At 42.4% G+C, this 25,905-nt stretch overlaps 1 protein-coding gene across 4 annotated transcripts in view; it reads right to left on the bottom strand.

The window, feature by feature from the left end:
• The window catches only part of LOC118398960 (KH domain-containing, RNA-binding, signal transduction-associated protein 3), a 174,391-nt gene that overhangs the window by 51,656 nt on the left and 96,830 nt on the right, over nucleotides 1-25,905 (bottom strand). For 3 of the 4 annotated variants that reach the window (XM_052472155.1, XM_052472156.1, XM_052472157.1), the window contains exon 2: nucleotides 20,754-20,881. In XM_052472155.1, coding sequence (XP_052328115.1) covers nucleotides 20,754-20,881 — 128 coding nt within the window. Of the gene's footprint in view, nucleotides 1-20,753; nucleotides 20,882-23,216; nucleotides 23,271-25,905 lie in introns of those variants that run through there. The other variant, XM_052472158.1, reaches the window with a different exon arrangement.

Raw genomic sequence — 25,905 nt, 5'->3', positions numbered from 1 at the left:
AAGAGAGACAGAGGAGGGGAGAGACGCAGAGTCAGACACAGGAGAGAGGAGAGACAGACAGAGACAGACACAAAGATACAGGGACACAGACAGTGACAAGTAGAGATACAGAGATATAGAAACACAGACACAGAGAAGACAGAAACAACAGAGCAACAGAAACACAGCCTAAACTAGAAATGTACCAGTGGAGCTCCTTATACCTTTCTAATGGCCTGTGGTGACTTATACAAAAATATGTATGACGAGGTGCACGTACACTACCGGTCAAAAGTTTTAGAACACCTATTTATTCAAGGGTTTTTCTTTATTTGTACTTTTTCTCTACGTTGTAGAATAATAGCGAAGCCATCAAAACGATGAAATAACACATATGGTATCATGTAGCAAACAAAAAAGTGTTAAACAGATCAGCAAAGAGACCTGCTGTAACGGCGTTCGTCTGTTGAAGGAGAGTCGGACCAAAATGCAGCGTGGTGGTTACTCATGTTCTTTAATGAAGAAAAGACGATACATGAAATAACTATATAAACCAAAAACAACAAACGGAACGTGAAAACCTATACAGCCTGTCTGGTGACAACTAACACAGAGACAGGAACAATCACCCACAAAATACACAGTGAAACCCAGGCTACCTAAATATGGTTCCCAATCAGAGTCAACGAGAATCACCTGACTCTGATTGAGAACCGCCTCAGGCAACCAAGCCTATGCTACACCCCTACTCAGCCGCAATCCCAATGCCTACAAAACCCCAATACGAAACACAACAAAATAAACCCATGTCACACCCTGGTCCGACCAAATATATAACGAAAACACAAAATACTATGACCAAGGCGTGACAGAACCCCCCTAAGGTGCGGACTCACGGACGCACCTCAAAACCATAGGGAGGGTCCGGGTGGGCGTCTATCCATGGTGGCGGCTCCGGCTTGGGACGTGGACCTCACTCCATTAATGTCATAGTTCCTCCCCTTCGCGTCCTGGGATAATCCACCCTCGCCGCCGACCATGGCTTAATAGTCCTCACCCAGAACCCCACTGGACTGAGGGGCAGCTCGTGACTGAGGGGCAGCTCGGGACTGAGGGGCAGCTCGTGACTGAGGGGAAGCTCGGGACTGATGGGAAGCTCGGGACTGAGGGGAAGCTCGGGACTGAGGGGAAGCCCGGGACTGAGGGGAAGCCCGGGACTGAGGGGAAGTCCAGTACTGAGGGGAAGCCCAGTACTGAGAGGAAGCCCAGTACTGAGATGAAGCTCAGGCAGGTAGTTGGCTCCGGCAGATCCTGGCTGGCTGGCGGATCTGGAAGAGTCTGGTTGACAGGGAGACTCCGACAGCGCAGGAGAGGAGGAAAACGCTGGCTGCGCTGAACAGGCGGGAGGCTCCAGCAGCGCAGGAGAGGAGAAAGGCTCTGGCTGCGCTAAACAGGCGGGAGACTCCAGCAGCGCTGTAGAGGAGGAAGGCTCTGGCTGCGCTGAACAGGCGGGAGGCTCCGACAGCGCTAGAGAGAAGGATGGCTCTGGCTGTGCTGAACAGGCGAGGCGCACTGAAGGCCTGGTGCGTGGTGCTGGAACTGGTGGTACAGGATTGAGGACACGCACAGGAAGCCTGGTGCGGGGAGCTGCCACCGGCGGACTGGTGTTTGGAGGTGGCTCTGGATAGACCGGACCATGCAGGCGCACTGGAGCTCTTGAGCACCGAGCCTGCCCAACTTTACCTGGCTCGATGCCCACTCTAGCCCGGCCAATACGAAGAGCTGGTATGTACCGCACCGGGTTATGCACCCGCACTGGAGACACCGTGCGCTCCATAGCGTAACATGGTGCCTGCCCGGTCTCTCTAGCCCCCCGGTAAGCACAGGGAGTTTGCGCAGGTCTCCTACCTGGCATAGCCATACTCCCTGTAAGCCCCCTCCCAATAAATGTTTGGGGCTGACTCTCAGGCTTCCATCCGCGTCGCCGTGCTGCCTCTTCATACCAGCGCCTCTCCGCTTTTGCCGGCTCCAGTTCTTCCTTGGGGCGGCGATATTCTCCAGGCTGAGCCCAGGGTCCTTTTCCGTCCAATATCTCCTCCCAAGTCCAGAAGTCCTTTGATCGCTGCTCCTCACGATTAACAGGGGGAGTTGGCTCAGGTCTGACTCCTGACTCTGCCACTCTCTCCCTGAGCTCTCCCCCAATACATTTCTGGGGCTGCTTTTCGGGCTTCCTTGCCAACCGTGTTCCCTCGTATCGTCGGCTCCTATCTCCGGCTGCCTCTGCTCTCCTAAGTGCGATCTCTTCCGGCCAATATCTCCTCCCAAGTGTAACAACCTTTGCCATCCAACACGTCTTCCCATGTCCATTCCTCCTTTCGTTTCTCCTGCTGTCGCTGTCTGTTACCACGCCGCTCGGTCCGGGTGTGGTGGGTGACTCTGTAACGGCGTTCGTCTGTTGAAGGAGAGTCGGACCAAAATGCAGCGTGGTGGTTACTCATGTTCTTTAATGAAGAAAATACGATACATGAAATAACTATATAAACCAAAAACAACAAACGGAACGTGAAAACCTATACAGCCTGTCTGGTGACAACTAACACAGAGACAGGAACAATCACCCACAAAATACACAGTGAAACCCAGGCTACCTAAATATGGTTCCCAATCAGAGACAACGAGAATCACCTGACTCTGATTGAGAACCGCCTCAGGCAACCAAGCCTATGCTACACCCCTACTCAGCCGCAATCCCAATGCCTACAAAACCCCAATACGAAACACAACAAAATAAACCCATGTCACACCCTGGCCCGACCAAATATATAACGAAAACACAAAATACTATGACCAAGGCGTGACACCTGCTTTGCGAACCAAGTGTGCCCTGATTTTACATGTAGAGTCAAATGAAAAATGATGTCAGTCAGAAGTCTACAGCGGGTGGTCCCTTAAACACAGCGCACTGAAGTATCGGCAGAGGAACGCTAGATCCACATTTGGTGAGATGTGCGCGAGTCTTAAAATGACAAAAGGGGAACATTTTGGTGGCGCGTGCAGTGATGTGGGCTGCAGTCCTCTCTTCGCTTACACATAAATCAATTCTAAGCCAATCTCACCGCAATACTAATACTGTAAACAACTACAAGGGATTACTGTTTTCTAGATGCTCTTGTTTTCCAGTTGCAAATTGGTATAATAACAAGCAAACACTTCCTTCTAAAGGAAGTGGCTGTTCCTTTAAAAGTTGTGTCATACTGCAGCACAGCTTGCTAGGTGCTGCGGAATGGTATGGCACGTTGAAATGCATGACGTAATAGATTTTACTGTCAGCCATTGTTGCCATTAATGCTAGTTGGACCACCAAAGGGCATCTTTGAGAAGCTAAGTTGTTGAAATAACATGGATCTGGAGGCCTAAGAGTCCTGTTTACCGTAGCTGTTTTAGCCTAACTGACTTATTGGCATAAAGTACTACTTCAATATACAGTATATCACTCAGTCATTCATTCCTTTGTGCATGTCATCACACAGCATACAAGACATCCATGTCTTTAATTAGTCATGTATTTCAACTATAAAACAAAATAGAAAGGGAGCCTTGAATAATTAAACAATGAATAAACCACAACATGTCGGCTAAAACGATTTAATTCACAAATGCATTTGACTGTTTTCAATATTAGCTGTACTAGAGATGTTTTTTGTTAGAACAGACTATATGGGATTGATTATAATTTATTTGTAAATTGTGACTTGTTTCAGGAAATGTGGCGTTTGTCATGCGTCACTACTGCATAGGAGAGCCATTTGAATGCAAACTGTTTTTAAATCTAAATGCGTTTTTTGGCAGAAATGCATTCCGGAACATGTGAACTTTCATGTGCCTTAATAACAAACTTGTATGCCATCTGTAAATATGAATAAAATGGTTAAATTCTGAGCCTAGTTGGTTTAGCCACAGAAAAAGTCAGCAACCTTCCCGCTAGCCATGATTGGCTGAGATAATGAGTGGGCTGGACATGCCAAGAGATGAGTTTGGATTGGTCTGCCATGCGTCTGTCTATTTGAGCTGGTCAGCATGTATAGGTAATCCTGTCTAACACAGCTTTTTTTAAATATATATATCGCGTAATAGAACTGCATAAGTGTTGCTCTCCATTTTCTGGAGGACTGAGGTTTGAAATCAGTGGAATTTGTAGTATGACAGCTAAGGAGATGAAGAAAACACCTGTCTCCGTATACAGGTTCGATAGTCTAGTTAGAAACATTTTCAGATACAGTGGGGCTAAAAAATATTTAGTCAGCCACCAATTGTGCAAGTTCTTCCACTTAAAATGATGACAGAGGCCTGTAGTTTTCATCATAGGTACACTTCAACTATGACCAGACAAAATTAGAAGACAAAAAATCCAGAAAATCACATTGTAGGATTTTTTATGAATTTATTTGCAAATTATGGTGGAAAATAAGTATCAAGCACCCAAGATAACGTTGGCTAGCTACTTCCAGACACAAATGAGACCACTCTGACCAATTTGCTTAGGCGAGTAAAGTTTTCGTGTTAATCAGAGCATTGGTGACTGTAAATGTGCTGCTGGAAACAACTTAATTGCGCTTTTTTCCGGCGTGTACTGACACCAGCCATATTCAACGGGTGTTGAGCGCTGGTAAAGCTGGTACACTCAGATGAGAGTGCTCTGAAATCCATGTAGATAGTAGGTTGGACACATAACATTTTTAACAACGTTCTTTTCTGATAAAAACTAGTTCATTTGCATCTGCCGTGGAGGCCAGTTTCATAATATGACCATATTTCCCAGCTGTTTGCCGTCATTTTGAAGTAATCACAAAAAAACAGGCCTTATTTTAGTGCATTTCTCTCCCTGCCAGCCTCTATTAGTTCTATTGAGCACAGTGGCACCAACTCGCCTTCCGAACGTTCTATTCCCAGCTTATTGTTCAACGTCACAATACCTGCTTCGCTATTGTTGGCAATGAGACCTGGTCATATTGTTTTATGGTTAAAATGTAAGCAACAAAATGTAAACAACAAAAATAATATTGGAACTCTGTGTTCTTCCCATTGTTTCCTATGGGGGAAATATAGGCATGTCTGTCTATTTTGCCAAATATCTCACAATGTGTATATTTAGATTTGTTTCAAGTCGGGTGTAACCGGTGTGAAATGGCTAGCTAGTTAGCAGGGTGCGCGCTAATAGCATTTCAATCTGTGATTTCACTCGCTCTGAGACCTTGAAGTAGTTGTTCCCCTTGCTCTGCAAGGGCCGTGGCTTTTGTGGAGCGATGGGTAACGATGCTTCGGGGGTGGCTGTTGTCTATGTGTGCAGAGGGTCCCTGGTTCAAGCCAAGATAGGGGCGAGAAGAGGGATGGAAGCAAAACAGTTACAAGGGCACCATTTTAATCAGGAGAATCTCCCCTTTGTTATGATGTAAGTCTGGGCAGCGAGCTCATCTGTCATCGATTGCTAGACCGGAAATAGTCCAAAATGTTTCATTTATTTCCTACTTTTTCATTACGCAGCCATAAGCACAGTTGAGACCATCCAGGTGCAGATGTTTACTTTCTTCACAAGTTTCGTCCGACGAACAGATTGTAGTGGTAAATTAAAAATAGATATATTTTTAATGGAATTCTAAGCATCACTCCAGTCAAAACAGGCTCTGCGAACATTCAATTCCATAAATTTTCTATGGGCTCGCGTTAGTGTTTCAGTTTAACCACTGTTCTTAAGCCGTTTTTCAGACTTGGGTGAATTTTGACTCGTTCTATTGCCCAGCCAATTGATAGCCAGAGTTAATTTACGAAAGCACCTGAATGTCCATTGAGAAAGCACAACGACTATACCATTTAGCTAAGCTAAGAATGACGAGAATAACCAAGTCAATAAACATTGGGTAGTTAGACAGCCTATAGTTAATATACTGGCAAGTTTGGTGTATAACTACTAACGTTAGATAGCTAGCTAACATACTGGTACATACTGCTGTAATGATATGCTATGTGTTTCGTAAGGACAGCATAGCTAACAAATTGTCAGCCAACATAACGTGTAACTTATTTGGTAACTTATTTGAAAAGTCATTACTTTATTACATTGAGTAGCAAGCTACCCCTTGGTCGTTAGGGCAAATCTGGTCTGCGATAGGAGTGGGGGTTTTCACACCTAGCTCTGCTTTTAAACTATTCTTTAGTAGGTTGAATAGGCTGTTGTTCAGCTATTAGCTCTCCTCCCAAACTTGCAACAAATTGCTGTTCCAATCTCATTCCTTTCCCTCTTCCACGCGTCATCATTCTGCTCCTGTGGCTCGCTTGTGGGCGTGCTGGCAGGATATGGTAGCACGTTTGTCTGAAGGAGTCGTTATTCACCGGCAAATTGTTATATGCATTTCACTGTAAGGTCTACACCGGTTGTATTCGGCGCACGTGACAAATAAAGTTTGATTTGATTTGGTACATTTATGTCTTTTTGTCGAGAGCAAAACCTTTTTTATATTCAATCAAAAATAATTGTTCTTAAAAGCAACTTTTTTCCAACACAAAGGAAGTGAAAGCGGACACCTACGAAGATGGCATCTCCGGTAAGCAGCACTGGGCTGTATTGGCATATCATAAAAATGACATCTGCTGCTTGAGATTTAACGGTCATATCTCAGTTATTGTTATCATATCTATAAAAAAATAAGCTGTTTTCTTTACTTTCAGAGAGCGAGCTGACCAAGGGGTCGAAAATGTAGATATTGCCAGATGTTGACTGTTCGAGGAACAGGCCGTGGAAGCTTTATTGCTGGCAAAAGTGACAAGCAGAGGTAATTAAACGGTTTTGTGTTATTTCTCTCCATCTCTGCCTATCTTGTTGTACATGGAACCTGGGGAACAAGGCTTCGTCATGCTCTCTCTCTCTCTATCCATTTGTCACTAGTCTGCATGTACGTTCTGATGTGAGAGAGGAAGCCCGTCCCTTCATCGCCACCTCACCTCTTTACCTTTCTGTCTTCTACACCTCTCTCCCCACCTCGTCTTTCTTCCTTGTTTTATGCACAACACCATATGTGCACTGAAGTACAGATTGAACTTGTATTTATAATATTACAATTATCATAATTATAATGCATTTGTGTATTTATAACACCTGGATAATGAACTTCTTTCAATAAAGCGTTTAACATTCTCCCGTGGGCGAAATTAAGTATCTCATAGAAATACTATCCTGTGTCCTCAGATTAATGCAGGTGAAGGGAGATAGATATGCATATTTTTTTTTGTCTGTATATATGAATTACAAATCAATCATGTTTCTAGTCTATTGCATAGTTACAATGTGTAATCATTGATGTCCCAGGAGCAGGAGTGGTAAACACTGTTGAAGTGTATAATTGTAATACAAAGGCAGACACAGCATCATTCAAATCGTTTGATATGACTGAAGAACAATGTCTCAGAGATTCATACCTGAACCGCACCTTTATTTGCCATGGAAGAGTACACGATCAGTGAATATATTCAATGTACAGGCTACAATGTGGAGATCTCATGCGTGGTAATAACTACAGTACATGTATATAGGACTTGCATTCTTGGCACAATAAAGTTATTGTATTCACCACAATCCATAGGCAGCATTAATGCAATTCAGACTTGAAGTTGATACAACTACTGTGATAGCTGAGGTTAATAGATTGGTATGAACATTAGTTCAGAACCTAACGTTTTAGGGTCCATACACATACCATAGCTAGCTACACATCTATAGGCATACAGTTATTTTTATCCTCCGCTACACAATAAGCAAGTAAATAGTTAGCTAGCTATGTTACTTCAGCTGCATTGCAAGGCAAGATTACACAATTGTACATTCAATTTTCAGTAAATGCTTTAGCTAGTTAGATTCTTTACATCCACTGTTTCACAAGATGACAGCCAGGTTTGCTGGTTTTCTCAGGAGTCCCTAAAACATTAAACAACATGAATTACAAATGAATTACCCTAACACTAGCTAGCTGGCTAATGTTAGCTGTATTGGCATAGTCAGATAACTTGCTAAATAGCGTTTTTTGTAAATATGCAAAAACGTATGTCTCTGCATTAACTAACATATTCCTCTCAATTGTACATGTTTTGCTTGACTCGTTATGATGTTATAACAACTTACATCTGGTTCCACCGTAATGTTTTGTCAGCCATCTTTGTTGAAGAACGCCACAAGGCAAGGGTGGCTTGTGTTAAAATTCGTCATTGGAACCACTCAATATGATTGGTCAAATATAAACCTTGGGGGCCTCCCGGGTGGCGCAGTGGTTAAGGGCGCTGTACTGCAGCGCCAGCTGTGCCATCAGAGTCCCTGGGTTCGCGCCCAGGCTCTGTCGTAACCGGCCGCGACCGGGAGGTCCGTGGGGCGACGCACAATTGGCCTAGCGTCGTCCGGGTTAGGGAGGACTTGGTCGGTAGGGATGTCCTTGTCTCATCGCGCACCAGCGACTCCTGTGGCGGGGCGGGCGCAGTGCGCGCTAGCCAAGGTTGCCAGGTGCACGGTGTTTCCTCCGACACATTGATGCGGTTGGCTTCCGGGTTGGATGCGTGCTGTGTTAAGAAGCAGTACGGCTGGCTGGGTTGTGTATCGGAGGACGCATGACTTTCAACCTTCGTCTCTCCCGAGCCCGTATGGGAGTTGTAGCGATGAGACAAGATAGTAGCTACTACAACAATTGGATACCACGAAATTGGGGAGAAAAAGGGGTAAAATTCAACAAAAAAAATAAAAAAAATAAAAAAAATACGTGTATGATCTGTGTAGTAATATTATTTGTATCTCAGAGCCATTTATTTGCTTTGCTAGCTAACATTGAACCTGGTTGGTTAGCTCCCTGTAGATTCAACATCATGATTTGGGATTATGGTTCACTGTTTAGCTGTCTTAACAAAATACTCCACTATGCAAATATCCATTTCAATAGAATGTTCATGATGTCACTGCAACACGACAGCTGTTGATAGACGTAGCTGGTAAATTCTACTCCAATTTAAGAGCACTCTCATCTGAGTGTTTCAGAGCGCAGAATAACTGGCAAATGTACGAACGCTCAACACCCATTGAATATGGCCGGTGTCTGTAAACACTGGCAAAAAAAAGCGTAAATTGTTGCCAACAGCACAGTTGCAATCACCAATGGTCTGGATAACATAAAACAGCCTAACCAGCATGCTAAGGTGAGTAAAATGTTGAGTGAGTTGTTCTCTCATTTCTGTCTGGAAGTAGCTAGCCAACGTTAGCCAGTTAGCTTGGGTGCTTGACTGCTGTTGTTAGGACATAATGCTCGGATCAACCCTTACAGAGACGGGTGGGGCTGTAGACAAAGAAGAGCTCTTCAGTAGGTACCAAAACATTCAAAGGCCATTTTCCCAAAAGTGAGGTTACAAGTTCATCAACTTTCAAAGCAGAATTACTTTCCCATTTCTCAACTTTTATCCAATATAAAAAAAAAAAACATTTAAAATGTTGCTACATAAGACCAAATCCAGCCAGTCGGTCAGAATTATTATTGTATTTGTTGTGCTGTTTATACTGCTAGAAATTGTGATGGATTAAACTGATTAATATGATGGTGTTTTTAGACCAAGAAAAACAAAAATGCATTTCACAGTAGCCTATGTTGGCCTCATAGTTTCTGGAAAATAATGCACAACGTGACCGGTTGGGAGTAGGCCTAAGTGACTCCGAGTGAAGAGCAAAATAATCCTAACATTTCCACACCCTAATTGTAGGCTAACCAATACACAAACGCAGTATTGATTTATCAAGACCAGTCCCCATGCTTGTCTCAGAGCAGCGTGAAAGGGTACTGAAATAGTTGACCACACGTGGGTAGGCTATTGCTTCAAATCCTATTATAACAATTGGATGACTTTGGGTATTTCAGTAAGCAACAATTTGTTGGCTGCAAATGCATTAGCCTACATTATTCCAATATTTCTGTCATTCAGTGATATTTATTCCCACAGTAATTTGTTCTGGATCCATCCAGATGTGGTTAGAAAACAGTGCATGTGGTGGGCTATGCAAAGAGATGGGTGAAGTGACATGCCTTGTGAAATGAATTAGAAAGGCTGCTAAAACACTTCCACCTGGTCAACAGCATTGTTGTGTACTTACAGTACAGTGCACTTTCACTCCATTCTCCGCCTGACTCTCTACCAATGCCACCAGATTATTAGTTATATTGATGCCATCTTACACTATTGTTTCGAAACTCAATCACTATCTTCTTCATCCTCATCATTCAGTCAATTCAAATTCAATTGCAATACATTTTGTCTCTCCCGTTCAACAACTCCAGATAACTTTGCACATGCACCAAAGGGATAACTTGAAATAACATGATGTAGGTAGATTAAATAATCAAAAGGAACAATGTTATTTTTTTATTATCCTAGTGGATATCAGTATTTTAGGCATATCATGTGAATTAGGCGTCATGTAAAATCATTGTCAAAAGGGCAAGAGATACTTGTTGCATGACAAACAGGTGCTGTTAGATTACAATATTATTTATCTGCCAGTTTGGAACAGTGTAAACAATACTAAATAAAGTATAAGTAATACCAGAGAGTCTGTTCTAATGAATACAGCATAGCAAAGTTTAAAAACAGTTGTGAAACTGCTTTATCCAACATTTTGTGGTTGCATGAGACTTGGTGATCACAGAATCAGTAGGATGTTAAGACAAACACTCAAATAGGCAACAGAAGCAGGAAAAGCATAGGGCTGAGTGACTCACTCATTCCTGGCTTTCAGTCTCTCCTCTCGCTACAGCTACTTTTTTTTTAATTATTGGATTATAAAAAATGAATATATTTGTAGGGGTTGATGCATTTTTCGTTCGAGAAAATCTGGTCTTTGATGTTGAGTTAGTAATATGAAACTTTAGTATACTTAAGCATTGAATACATTGCATGTTTGCCCTTCTTTGTCCATTAGGTTACACACATCTGATGATTCATTACAAATAGGATTTATTTTATTTATTTTGTTTACATCCTTTATTGTAACCACAGTGTCACAAGTAATTAAACACACGCAACATGAGCAGATTAACTTGGTCAAAACATGTCTTTATTAAAGACTCTGAGAAAGAATGTTGGTACTTATTTATTTTGATCCAAAGCCACAAATGAGTCACTCAGCTGACAAATTTAGCTTAATTCTGCGAAATAGCCTACTAATTAGGTCAAGCCTAATTATACAATTATACAAATGAAGTAGCTCAGGTCTTGAAAATATGTGCACTCTTTCCCCTCCCTACCTCGCTGGAATCTCTTTCATTCAGTTCCAGAAACTCCCTTTAAGGTGTCCTAGGAAAGTATTCAGACCCCTTGACTTATTCCACATTTTCTTACATTAATGACATATTCCAAAATGTATGAAATAAAATAAATCATTCTCACCAATCTATACACAATACCCCATAATGAAAAGGCAAAAGCATTTTTGCTAAAAATAACAAAAATAGAAACACCTTATTTACATAAGTATTCAGACACTTTGCTATGAGATTCGAAATTGAGCTCAGGTGCATCCTGTTTCCATTGATCATCCTTGAGATGTTCCTAAAACTTGATTGCTTGGACATGATTTGATTGGAGAACATTTTGGGAAAGGAACACACCTGTCTATATAAGGTCCCACAGTTGACAGTGAATGTGGTCAGAGAGTTGACAAAGAACCCGATGGTCACTCTGACAGAGCTCTATAGTTCCTCTGTGGAGATGGGAGAACCTTCCAGAAGGACAACCAACTCTGCAGCACTCCACTTTTTATTTATTTTTATTTCACCTTTATTTAACCAGGTAAGCTAGTTGAGAACAATTTCTAATTTGCAACTGCGACCTGACCAAGATAAAGCATAGCAGTTTGACACATACAACAACACAGAGTTACACATGGAATGAACAAAACATACAGTCAATAATACAGCAGAAAAAAAAGTTTATATACAGTGAGTGCAAATAAGGTCAAATAAGGGAGTTAAGGCAATAAATAGGCCATGGTGGCGAAGTAATTACAATATGGCAATTAAACACTGGAATGGTAGATTTGCAAAAGATGGATGTGCAAGTAGAGATACTGTGGTGCAAAAGGAGTAAAATAAATAAATACAGTATGGGAATGAGGTAGACAGATGGGCTGTATACAGATGGGCTATGAACAGGTGCAGTGATCTGTGAGCTGCTCTGACAGCTGGTTCTTAAAGCTAGTGAGGGAGATGGGAATCTCCAACTTCAGTGATTTTTGCAGTTTGTTCCAGTCAGTGGCAGCAGAGAACTGGAAGGAAAGGCGACCAAAGTAGAAATTGGCTTTGGGTGTGACCAGTGAGATATACCTGCTGGAGCATGTGCTACGAGTGGGTGCTGCTATGGTGACCAGCGAGCTGAGATAGGGCGGGGCTTTACCGAGCAGACACTTGTAGATAACCTGTAGCCAGTGGGTTTGGCGACAAATATGAAGCGAGGGCCAGCCAACGAGAGCGTACAGGTCGCAGTGGTGGGTAGTATATGGGGCTTTGGTGACAAAACGGATGGCACTGTGATAGACTACATCCAGTTTGCTGAGTAGAGTTTTGGAGGCTATTTTATAGATGACATCGCCAAAGTCAAAGATCGGTAGGATATTCAGTTTTACGAGGGTATGTTTGGCAGCATGAGTGAAGGAAGCTTTGCTGTGAAAGAGGAAGCCGATTCTAGATTACATTTTTTATTGGAGATGCTTAATGAGTCTGGAAGGACAGTTTACAGTCTAGCCAGACACCTATGTATTTGTAGTTATCCACGTATTCAGAGCCAGAGTCAGAGCCATCCAGAGTAGTGATGCTGGATGGGCGGGTAGGTGCGGGCAATGTTCGGTTGAATAGCATGCATTTAGTTATATTTGCGTTTAAGAGCAGTTGGAGGCCAGGGAAGGAGAGTTGTATGGCATTGAAGCTCATCTGGAGGTTAGTTAACACAGTGTCCAAAGAAGGACCAGAAGTATACAGAATGGTGTCCGATTTGACACACTGAACACTGTCAGAGAAGTAGTTGGTGAACCAGCCAAGAAAATTATTTGAGAAATCAAGGCTGTTGAGTCTGCCAATAAGAATGTGGTGGTTGACAGAGTCGAAAGCCTTGGCCAGGTCGATGAATACAGCTGCACAGTAATGTCTCTTATCGATGGCGGTTATGATGTCGTTTAGGACCTTGAGCGTGGCTGAGGTGCACCCATGACCAGCTCTGAAACCAGATTGCATAGCGGAGAAGGTACGTTGTGATTCAAAATGGTCAGTAATCTGTTTGTTAACTTGGCTTTCGAAGACCTTAGAGATGCAGGGTAGGATAGATATAGGTCTGTAGCAGTTTGGGTCTAGAGTGTCTCCCCCTTTGAAGAGGGGGATGACCACGGCAGCTTTCTAATCTTTGGGAATCTCAGACGATACGAAAGAGAGGTTGAACAGGCTAGTAATAGGGGTTGCAACAATTTCGGCAGATAATTTAAGAAAGAGAGGGTCCAGATTGTCTAGCCCAGCATATTTGTAGGGGTCCAGATTTTGCAGCTCTTTCAGAACATCAGCTATCTGGATATGGGTGAAGGAGAAATGGTGGGGGCTTGGGCGAGTTTCTGTGGTGGGTGCCGGGCAGTTGACCGGGGTAGGGGTAGCCAGGTGGAAAGCATGGCCAGCCGTAGAGAAATGCTTATCGAAATTCTCAATTATAGTGGATTTGTCTGTTGTAACAGTGTTTCCTAGCCTCAGAGCAGTGGATAGCTGGGAGGAGGTGCTCTTATTCTCCATGGATTTTACAGTGTCCCAGAACTGTTTTGAGTTTGTACTGCAGGTTGCAAATTTCTGTTTAAAAAAGCTAGCCTTAGCTTTCCTAACTGCCTGTGTATATTTGTTCCTAACTTCCCTCAAAAGTTGCATATCACGGGGGCTATTCGATGCTAATGCAGAACGCCACAGGATGCTTTTGTGCTGGTCAAGGGCAGACAGGTGAACCAAGGGCTATATCTATTTCTGGTTCTACATTTTTTGAATGGGGCATGCCTATTTAAGATGGTGAGGAAGGCACTTTTAAAGAATAACCAGGCATCCTCTACTGTCGGGATGAGGTCAATGTCGTTCCAGGATACCCCGGCCTGCTCGCAGAAGTGTTTTAGGGAGCGTTTGACAGTGATGAGGGGTGGCCGTTTGCTCGCAGACCCATTACGGATGCAGGCAATGAGGCAGTGATGGGCTGAGATCTTGGTTGAAAACAGCAGAGGTGTATTTGGAGGGCAGGTTGGTTAGGATGATATCTATGAGGGTGCCCGTGTTTTCGGATTTGGGGTTATATCTGGTAGGTTCATTGATAAGTTGTGTGAGATTGAGTTCATCAAGCTTAGATTGTAGGATGGCTGGGGTGTTAAGTATGTCCCAGTTTAGGTCACCTAGCAGCACGATCTCAGAAGATAGATATGGGGCAATCAAATCACATATGGTGTCGAGGGCACAGCTGGAGGCAGAGGGTGGTCTATAGCAAGCGGCAACGGTGAGAGACTTGTTTCTGGAAAGGTTAATTTTTAGAAGTAGAAGCTCAAATTGTTTGGGTACAGACCTGGATAGTAATACAGAACTCTGCAGGTTATATTTGCAGTAAATTGCAACACCGTCCCCTTTGGCAGTTCTATCTTGGTGGAAAATGTTATAGTTAGGAATGGAAATTTCAAGGTTTTTGGTGGTCTTCCTAAGCCAGGATTCAGACACAGCTAGGACATCCAGATTGGTGGAGTGTGCTAGGGCAGTGAATAAAACAAACTTAGGGAGGAGGCTTCTAATGTTAACGTGCATGAAACCAAGGCTTTTACGGTTGCAGAAGTCAACAAATGAGAGAGCCTGGGGGGTGGGAGTGGAGGTAGACACTGCAGGGCCTGGATGAACCTCTACATCACCAGAGGAACAGAGGAGGAGTAGGATAAGGGTACAGCTAAAGGCTAACAGAACTGGACGCCTAGTACGTTCAGAACAGAGAATAAAAGGAGCAGATTTCTCCGCACGGTAGAATATATTCAAGGCATAATGTACAGACAAAGGTATAGTAGGATGTGAATACAGTGGGGGTAAACCTGTGCAGTGATAGTGATAATGAAATAGGTATTGTCTCTAGAAATAGCAATTCATCCAGGTGATGTCACTGCGTGTGTGGGGGGTGGAACCAAATTGTTAGCCGAGGCGTGTTGAGCAGTGCTAGAGGCTCTACAGTGAAATAAAACAATAGTTACAAATCAGAACAGCAATCGACACGGCATGGTGACGTTAGAGAAAGGCATGCGTAGCCGGGTGATCATACAAGTCCAGTGCGTGGCTTCAGGCAGCTAGCGGCACAGGGCTAGCAGGCTAACAGAAAGGCCTTAGAGGGATGACGCGATGGAGGGAAGTCTGTTGTGGCCCCCTCGTGCAGTTACATCAGTGGACGGATCAGCAGGGCTCCGTGTGGTAAACCAGGCCAATTGGCAAAATATATATAGTGGCCGAAGAAATATGTCCGAAGGGCCTCTTAAGCCAGGAGTCCAATGTGCTTTAGATAGCTAGCAGGCCACAGATTAGCGGCTTTGTGATCAGGAGTCGTTAGCTGCTATAATTCCAGGTGGAAAAAATAATAAAAAATATCATAATAAAAATGTAAAGAAATAGGTTCAGAGCTTGCGGTAGGAATCCGGAGATATCGAGAAGAATAAGTCCGACCAGCTCTGGTTTAAGTCACGCTGTACAGACTGGCGAGAGTTGTCCGAGATAAAGGTAGCTGATGACCATTAGCAAAGGATAGCTGACTGCTAGCTAGTGGCTTCGGAATGTATTCGATGGGCCTCGTAAGCCAACAGTGCGTTGTGCTCTAGACAGCTAGCATTCAGGGGACGTTAGCTGCGAAGGTCGGAAGGTTCAGAGCTTGCGATAGGAATCCGGGGATATGGAGAGAAAAATAGGTCTGTTATGCTCTGGTTGAATCACGTTGTACAAACTGGCGAGAGCTTTCCGAAATAGAAGTTAGCTGATGACTGTTGGCTGGCTAGTTAGCTGGCTAGTTAATGTTGGAGCGATTCCAGTAAGAGGCAAAGAAAAATATGTTAGAGAAAAAGCAGGTCCACACCACATTGGGTGAGGCGGTTTGCAGGAGAGTATTTTGAAGTAAGGGTTTAGAAAAATATAAAAAGATATGCGAAGAAAAATATATATACATGGGACACGACAAGACGAATGACAAATACGTCTGACTGCTACGCCATCTTGGATAATAATGGCCATAAAGGCCACTAATCAGGCCTTTATGGTAGAGTGGTCCTTCTGTGGCTCAGTTGGTAGAGCATGGCGCTTGTAACGCCAGGGTAGTGGGTTCGATTCCCGGGACCACCCATACGTAGAATGTATGCACACATGACTGTAAGTCGCTTTGGATAAAAGCGTCAGCTAAATGGCATATATTATTATTATATATTACAGAAGCCACTCCTCAGTAAAAGGCACGACAGCCCACTTGGAGTTCGTCAAAAAGCCCCTAATGGACTCTCCGACCAAGAAAATAAGATTCTCTGGTCTGATTAAACCAAGATTGAACTCTTTGGCCTGAATTCCAAGCGTCATGTCTGGATGAAACCTGGCACCATCCCTATGGTGAAGCATGGTGGTTGCAGGTTTTATGCTGTGGGGGTGTTTTTCAGCGGCAGAGACTGGGAGACTTGTCAGGATTGAGGGAAATATGAACAGAGGAAAGTACAGAGAGATCCTTCATGAAAACCTGCTCTCAGGACATCAAACTGGGGTGAAGGTTAACCTTCCAACAGGACAACGACCCTAAGCACACAGCCAAGACAACACAGGAGTGGCTTCAGGACAAGTCTTTGAATGTCCTTGAGTGGCCCAGCCAGAGCCCGGACTTGTTATTTTAATTTTTATATAAAAACTGTTTTCAATTGATCATTATGGGGTATTGTGTGTAGATTGATGAGGATTTTATATATATATATATATATATATATATATATATTATATATATTAATTATCAATAACGCTTTAGAACCAAGCTGTAACGTAACAAAACATGGGAAAAGTCAAGGGGTCTGAAAACTTTCTGAATGCACTGTATATACTTTGGAGGGGATATCACTCTTTCACACTGTGGTATATACAGCCAGTTTGTTATTTAGAATATGTATTTTCTGTTTATCAAGGGAAAGAAACCAAATGCCCACTGCGCCTATTTTTCAAACATTGTCAGTCCACATGTCAAGTGTTATGCGCAATTGTATTTACCCAAGTTCTCTCTCAACTCCGGGACTTCTTGCTAGCATTATTTTTGCCTGATGCAGGACTCTAGCCCCAGAGAAGAGAGACTCTTGGACTGAAACATTCAAACCTCCATTCATTTATGAAAAGACAGTCAATTTGTGCCACAGTTCTAACTCCCCCTTGTGATAGTGTGGTGCGATGACAGAATGACGCAATTTACCAAAATTTGCCAGCATCTACCACGAACAGTCAGGGCATAATCTCAAAACTTATAAGTGAGGAACGATTGTACATGCATAACCCATTCTCCATCATTGCAGGAGTACCCGCTAGGCTGACAATGAACTGTGCTGCTGTGTGAATATGATAATCCAGGTTAACCTAGTTATTAATCAGCGGCCCAATTTAAGAGTGTTAGGTCTTTAATTTCATAGCTAAAGTATAATTAAATTGTTCCTAGAAAACCTAACATCTGAAACCTTCCTTATGGTGTCCTTGCCTGTTTCATACTATTGATAGAGAAGCTGTGTTTTCGAAGATGGATTTAAGCCCTCTGAACATGAGTCTAAACGGTCGCTTTTGGAAAACGCAGCGAGCTACTTCAGTGGCGAAAACCAAAAGGTGATGCCTGTTGTTCAGGGAGAAAACCCATTGGAGTCAGGGCGATCACTCTAGTCCATTGCTACCTGTCAGATTGAACAAATTTAATATTTCTTCCTTCGGTGGCTTGTTGAGGCTCTAAATAGCGTATTAGAGGCCCCACTTATCAAAGCTGTCCAAGAAAATGTGTTTAGCTGCACTCCTATGTGACATAGACGTTTTTATGGATGACATTACATCTCCCTTTATTACACATGTCATTGTAATTGTTTTAGAAAGGGACAAAATGTAGCTCTCACCAGGTTATCTAGAAGACTTAGATCTTGCACCGACAAAAGTAGTGCACTAAATAGGGAATAGTGTGTCAACACAGATTGTTGAACCTTCTGCAGCTTTCTGTCCTCTGAAAGCCAGGTCATTCATCTACAGCCACTCTCAGAGAGGACTGAGGTGAAAGCCTGAGTGAAGACATCATCATCACCTGAGTGAGGCATCTCACGTTTACGCTAGCCTCTCCGCCACCCTACTAGCCTCCCTGCTATGGTCCCTGTGGGAGCCGGCTGTCATGTAGCTGCCGTGTGGTGCCATTAAAGGCTGATACTTATGCTGGGAGCTTTGTCTCAGAGCGGAGGGCTGAGGGGCTCTCATCACATGGCTAGAGGAGCATAGCATTCTCACTCAAACAGCATGGGCTGTTTCATCTTCACATAGAGGTTACTCTGAGAGGTGTGAGGCTCTATGAGATGCTCTGTTTCTATTTGCTGGAGCGAGAGAAAAAAAGGAAAGCGCAGGTGCTCTCTCTCTCTCTTTCTCTCCCTCTCTCTTTTCTTTCACTCTGTATTGCCTATTGTTATACAGTGGGGCAAAAAAGTATTTAGTCAGCCACCAATTGTGCAAGTTCTCCCACTTAAAAAGATGAGAGAGGCCTGTAATTTTCATCATAGGTACACTTCAACAATGACAGACAAAATGAGAAAAAAATCCAGAAAATCACATTGTAGGATTTTTAATTAATTTATGTGCAAATTATGGTGGAAAATAAGTATTTGGTCAATAACAGAGGTTTCTCAATACTTTGTTATATACCCGTTGTTGGCAATGACAGAGGTCAAACGTTTTCTGTAAGTCTTCACAAGGTTTTCACACACTGTTGCTGGTATTTTGGCCCATTCCTCCAAGCAGATCTCCTCTAGAGCAGTGAAGATTTTCTATGGGGTTGAGATCTGGAGACTGGCTAGGCCACTCCAGGACCATGAAAGGCTTCTTACGAAGCCACTCCTTTGTTGCCCGGGCGGTGTGTTTGGGATCATTGTCATGCTGAAAGACCCAGCTACATTTAATCTTCAATGCCCTTGCTGATGGAAGGAGGTTTTCACTCAAAATCTCACGATACATGGCCCCATTCATTCTTTCCTTTACACGGATCAGTCGTCCTGGTCCCTTTGCAGAAAAACAGCCCCAAAGCATGATGTTTCCACCCCCATGCTTCACAGTAGGTATGGTGTTCTTTGGATGGAACTCAGCACTCTTTGTCCTCCAAAAACGACGAGTTGAGTTTTTACCAAAAAGTTCTAATTTGGTATCATCTGACCATATGACATTCTTCCAATCTTCTTCTGGATCATCCAAATGCTCTCTAGCAAACTTCAGACAGGCTGGATATGTACTGGCTTAAGCAGGGGGACACGTCTGGCACTGCAGGATTTGAGTCCCTGGCGGCGTAGTGTGTTACTGATGGTAGGCTTTGTTATTTTGGTCCCAGCTCTCTGCAGGTCATTTACTAGGTCCCCCCGTGTGGTTCTGGGATTTTTGCTCACCGTTCTTGTGATAATTTTGACCCCACGGGGTGAGATCTTGTGTGGAGTCCCAGATCGAGGGAGATTATCAGTGGTCTTGTATGTCTTCCATTTCCTAATAATTTCTTCCACAGTTGATTTCTTCAAACCAAGCTGCTTACCTATTGCAGATTCAGTCTTCCCAGCCTGGTACAGGTCTACAATTTTGTTTCTGGTGTCCTTTGACAGCTCTTTGGTCTTGGCCATAGTGGTGTTTGGAGTGTGACTGTTTGAGGTTGTGGACAGGTGTATTTTATACTGATAACAAGTTCAAACAGGTGCCATTAATACAGGTAACGAGTGGAGGATAGAGGAGCCTCTTAAAGAAGAAGTTACAGGTCTGTGAGAGCCAGAAATCTTGCTTGTTTGTAGGTGACCAAATACTTATTTTACACCATAATTTGCAAATAAATTCAATAAAAATCCTACAATGTGATTTTCTGGATTTCTTTTCCTAATTTTGTCTGTCATAGTTGAAGTGTACCTATGATGAAAATTACAGGCCTCTCTCATCTTTTTAAGTGGGAGAACTTGCACAATTGGTGGCTGACTAAATACTTTTTTTGCCCCACTGTATATCTGCTTTGTCCTCAATAGACATACATATTTTTTCCCCCCAGTTTGTCTTTTCAAAGAAAACATGCAAGGTGTCAAAAGCAATTAGCCAGAAATGAAAAGACCAAGAACAATGTAAACCTAGACATCTCTGCAGGAAATAGCATCCTCAAACATGCATCCGTAGTGAGTCATTGTCTCAGGATCAAACAGAAAGCATGTGGAAAGAGTGACAAGCACATGGAGATGTGAACACACGTCATTGACGAAGGTCATCGAGCTGACAGGACGTCATCTAACAGAAGAATGGGAGGGGTTCTCTAAAATGAAAGGTGATTTGCACTAATGTTACAAAAACGTAAAAATAGATGTTTGGAGAAGAAAACGCATCACAGAGGCTAACTGAATAGAAACCAGTCTTTGTTTGCAGTTGCACAGTTCGATCTGAAAATATGTAGCCAAAACCAGCCGTACTTACTTTGGGAAACTGTCTGACGGGTATTAACACTTTCTGGCCCAGTTTCATGTTCTTGTTGATGACGACATCAATGAACTTCTCCTCTTCTTTTTCTTCTTTTCCTTCATCTTTTTGTAATTTTTCAATTTCTACAGGGAGAAAGATAAAAGCAAGATAAGAATCAATGACTATGAATGATTAAGACAAAAAGTGATCAAAGGATCAAAAGATGTTTGTCCATTTTCTCACAGGAGTTTGCCGAAATGAAATAATATCATTTACGGGTGCCAGTTTGGTTTGTTGTCGCTCAGGCTCACACCTTTTTGCTTTCTCAGTCAACTCTGAAATAGGCTTTTTTGGCAATGCTGTAATTTACCTGGATATGGTTGTAATCATATCATAGTCATTCATCGTGCCCATTGGAAGAAGCTCTCTGTCTGGTTTGTAATATTTTGCAATATAATAGTAGGTAGATTAAATTTGACTTTCCCAGACATTTGTATTGCTTTCATGTTTTACCTCATGAAAATGTATAATTAGGGAGGCAAGTATATCTGTAGGTTATGTAAAATATTGGGCTTTTGATGGTTCCTCCTGTTTAGAAGGTAACCTTTGATGTATGTGAAGATGTAACCTTGAAGGATCAATGAGATGGATAACATCTGTGTTCAGGAGCCAATAACATGGTAATGTAGGGGGGGCAGAGAGGGTCAGGTAGGGAGGGTCAGGCAGGGAGGGTCAGGTAGGGAGGGGACTAAGGGCAGAACCGAAGCCTTCAGGCTAGCATTGGTCAGTGGACACTTTAACTGGGGTAGTGTTGGGAGGACTTCAACAGAAACACACACATTATCTATGGATATATACTACCTACTAGGGCTACAATTACAATTACCGTATAACCGTGTAACCAACGGTTATGGATGAAGACTGTCATTAAAATCAAATAACAATCAATATAATTGTATTTTTAAAAATTTGGGGGAATGACCACAAGGCAGCAGAAGCACACATAACACTAGGATGAATAGAACAGGCTTGAAACTTCTAACCCTGGCAATTTGACTGGTAAACTAATTGGTACACTCACAATGGCTGCCTGGTATTGTGATGCAATAATTTCCATGGTGATGTACTTATAATGTTAATTCAAATTGTGTTAACTGATGTGGCTCATGAAATGGTATGTATTTTTTGTAATGTCAGTTGAGTTGAACCAACAAATCACAGCACATATTTTAGCACATATTTTACTTCCTGCTTTGCTCCTATGGGGACACTCGCAATGGCCGCCAGTCCACTTATTATGCCATCATTGACCTGAATGGGGATGCCTGTTCTATTCACAGTGGAGTGTATTCATGGATGCCAAAGGAAGCCATCCTTTCCTCAAAAATTTACCAAGAAAAAAAGTCTAAAATAAATTATCTTTAGTCTCTCTGTGTTTCATAAAATTTCTTGAATTTGGAAGATGCTAAATATGTCTAACCGGAGAAAGCATCCGAGCGATGCTATCGGAGGCTGTCTGGTCAAAAGGAGTATGATATTGTTGCTGCCCATAGCATTGAATGCAAGGGAAGCCAGCGAGCATCTGCCCTCCCTTGATAAAATAATTTATATAATAATAGCCATCAGCTTTGAGTTAAACTGAGTGAACTCAACTGTGAATGGTCCTTGCGCACCAACAAAAATGTGTCAAGGGAAGCCAGTTTGGATTTGGCTTCACACCATTAACACAGCTAGAACAATGAGCTTTTCCAGTCATATCACATCAAAAGCCAAACATCACTGACAGAAAAAAACATTGTGTTGTTGTCCTCCAGTGGCTAGCTAGCTAGCTCAAATGGGCCATTTCCTAAATTAGTCATGGGTGGAGATAAGGATTTTGACTGTGTAGCTTCACTTAATCATCCGTAATGCGCAATGATTACATCTACGATTTTAAAGTTGATTCTGATCCCAACCATAAATTCATAAATTGTGCCTCTGGCTTGAGAGGGTGGAAGTTCATTATGTAGCTAGATGTAGAAGGCCCATGAGAGGACGTTAGGCTAGCAGCAAGCATTTTATCAAGGTAGCCTATGACAACAAAAACTAAAAGTGTGTACTGTATGACAGAGTGATAGACCATTTCGGCAACATGAAAGAGAGGAGGATGGCATTGGCAGTTTTCTAAGTAGGGTGAGTCAACATGTTTTTCTACATATGCACACACACACACACACAGAGAAATCAGTACCATGGACAGCCACATTATATTTAGCTTATGTTGATTGGAAATACATTGTTTTTGGTATCTTTTAGTTGCACTAAGCAGAGGTGATTTGATGATGATGAAAAGTTGAAGTTGAAACGGTGCTGGAATAGTGGAGGCAGCTCCTGTTTTCTCTCGATAACTCTCTGGTGTTCTAAATCAATAGTTGTTTAGTAGTCCGAAAAATGCCAGAAACATGAATAACATGGTTGACCATGCTGTAGGTCATGTACCTGTTTATCACATGCAATATGCTTTGTGGACTTCACCAGACAGATGTTGCTCTCTGGTCTTGTGATGAAACACACCGTGGTTGAATGTATTCTGCACACCGTGTCTTCTTACTGTCTCGGCCTTAAGCCTATATATCACAGTGGTAAGACATATGAACTCACAGGTTATAGAGCGAAAACAACACAATCATCACAACACATAGGTTGTAATATGGCTTTTTTCTCCTGGCTTGGCTTCCCCAGTGATTTATAACCATGTACCACTACTGTATATTCAGCACAGCCAGAAGCAGAGGAGAGGAGAAAATGTGCATAAAACAATTATAATAAAAAACAAACATTATATGTATATTTCTTTTGCTATTCAAATAGTTATTACACTGACCACAGTCATTTGGCTGGCCAATTATTGTCATCCAAAATTCCATGACCATCACAGCCCTACTGGCTTAGCATGATATGGGGCGGCAGGGTAGCCTAGTGGTTAGAGCGGTGGACTAGCAACCGGAAGGTCAGGAACCCCTGAGCTGACAAGGTACAAGTCTATCGTTCTGCCCCTGAACAGGCAGTTAACCCACTGTTCCTAGGCCGTTATTGAAAATAAGAATGTTTTCTTAACTGACTTGCCTAGTTAAATAAAGGTAAAATATCAGGGTGTAACTTGTGTGATACGTGTAACATGAAAACAAGTTGTCTCCAGATTTGACTTTCTACATATCATTTCCATTGCATCTTGTGGTCTTTCTTCTCTGAGTTTTTAATTTGAACCTATACTTAACTCGGCAAGTCAGTTAGGAACAAATTCTTATTTTCAAAGACTGCCTTGTTCAGGGGCAGAACGACAAATTGTTACCTCGTCAGCTCAGGGATTCAATCCAGCAACCTTTCAGTTACTGGCCCAAAACTGTAACCGCTAGGCTACATGCTGCCCCTAGTTGACAGCATTAGATTCCAAGAATGAAGTGAAAGACTACGATAACGGATGTATCAGTAATCTGAACTCATCCCTGGAGGGAGCAGATTCCTCACATTCTGAGGAGAGCCCAGATTAATATTAATATTAGCCTTACAGAGAGTCTGTCTTTGTTCCTCAATGCTCTGGTTGCCCTCAGGGCAATATTCAGTATCCTGTGGATGAGTCAATACCCCCTTATATGTTTCAACAGTTCTCTGATGTGTCAGTGAAATCCCTCAATGTTCACGGCTATAAGGATTGTAACACATCTGGGCCTTAAATGTGTGGATATTTCCAATCTATAATACCCAGCTGTCCCCTCTATTGAAACAGCCTAAACTGCAGTTTGGTGTTCTATTTCCACAGTGGTTTGGTTAATACGTATCAAGAATACAGTGTTCACTAAGAGTGCCCTCTTCTCCTCTGAACCGGTGGGGACTGTAGTGGTAGATGCATTTCAACTGATCCCTGTCGGGATCCTTCAGTCCAAGAAAAAAGGTATTGTTTGATGGGGACTGTGGTTCTTCCTCCATCAAAGAGGACAGAGATGTCATTAAAATTGTATTTACAGCTTTACAAGGCCTCAGTGTGCTCCGGTGACAGCTCGGATCTACACAGTAGGGGGCCTGGCCCAGTTCCCAGATGTCGAGTCCTCTATTAGACATGGAATCACTTAAGAAAAGCAGCGCACTTATTTAGACCACAACCATCCCCCCATTTAAAATGCGTAAACTGGAAGAGATTTGCAAGATTATGCTTGACTTTCACATCAGATTGTGAGCGGTGAGGAGTTGAGATGGGGAGGGGGGGGTGCTACATCCTCTAATGTCACATTGCAGAGAGGGTAAATGTTGCGATGTGACATTAAGAAGATCAAGCATCAGAGGTCTAATAGCGGTCACATTAAATATTGATCATGCAAACTATGTGGGGAATGCATACGTTGCATTTGTGGCTATACCGTGCCATTTTCACCAAACTCCTTGAGACTAGTTGATAGATGCATAAGGTTAAGGATATTACATTTCTTCCAAACAGGAGGCAATGTTTTCCTGGGCAATAATGGTCACACACCATGAGTGCGGCGACAAATGCTTGGACATTATTCTTCTAAATGTGTTCTGTCCTGCTCCTTACTCTGTCTTCATGTTGTTTTTGTTATGTTTTTTTTCCCCAAAAGAAAGACATTATGTCTTTGTACAAACTTCCTCAGGCAGAAAATGTCCAAGTCTACTTTTGTGATGGTAAAGCATGTCAGAGCTTTGAGAATTTAGACATTAAAGAAAAAGAGAGAAATATTTGATGCAATGTTTCTGTGATATAGCATGAACCAAACATTATTACCATAAAAGGCTTCTTCAAATTCCCACATGAAGAAAAATAAGTAAAACTGTCTTAACTCCACATTCTAACTCAATTGGCTGGAACAGACTGGTGCTTTAGAGTTAAATGAACATAATAATTTGTTTTGTTACTTGTTTCATGTAGTAGTGTCTTAATCGATTTCCCAAACTTTGCAGTGAACACACACCGTATCCTATGCATCCTATATATTTCTGTCTCAACTTAATACTGAAATACTTCCCAGTCAAACAGACTATCTAAAATAGTTTCATGATACAACATTATATTATGTGTATATTATATTACAAAAGAAACAACATGAGTAAGAAACACACAATATAAGTGGTCTGTAGGTTTGGGTAGCTAGAGTTACCAGGTTATAGATCAATA

Source organism: Oncorhynchus keta, chromosome 20 (assembly GCF_023373465.1).
Source record: "Oncorhynchus keta strain PuntledgeMale-10-30-2019 chromosome 20, Oket_V2, whole genome shotgun sequence".
Lineage (NCBI taxonomy): Eukaryota > Metazoa > Chordata > Actinopteri > Salmoniformes > Salmonidae > Oncorhynchus > Oncorhynchus keta.
Note: the sequence above shows the minus strand (reverse complement) of the source record. Positions and strands in the feature narration are given on the sequence as shown.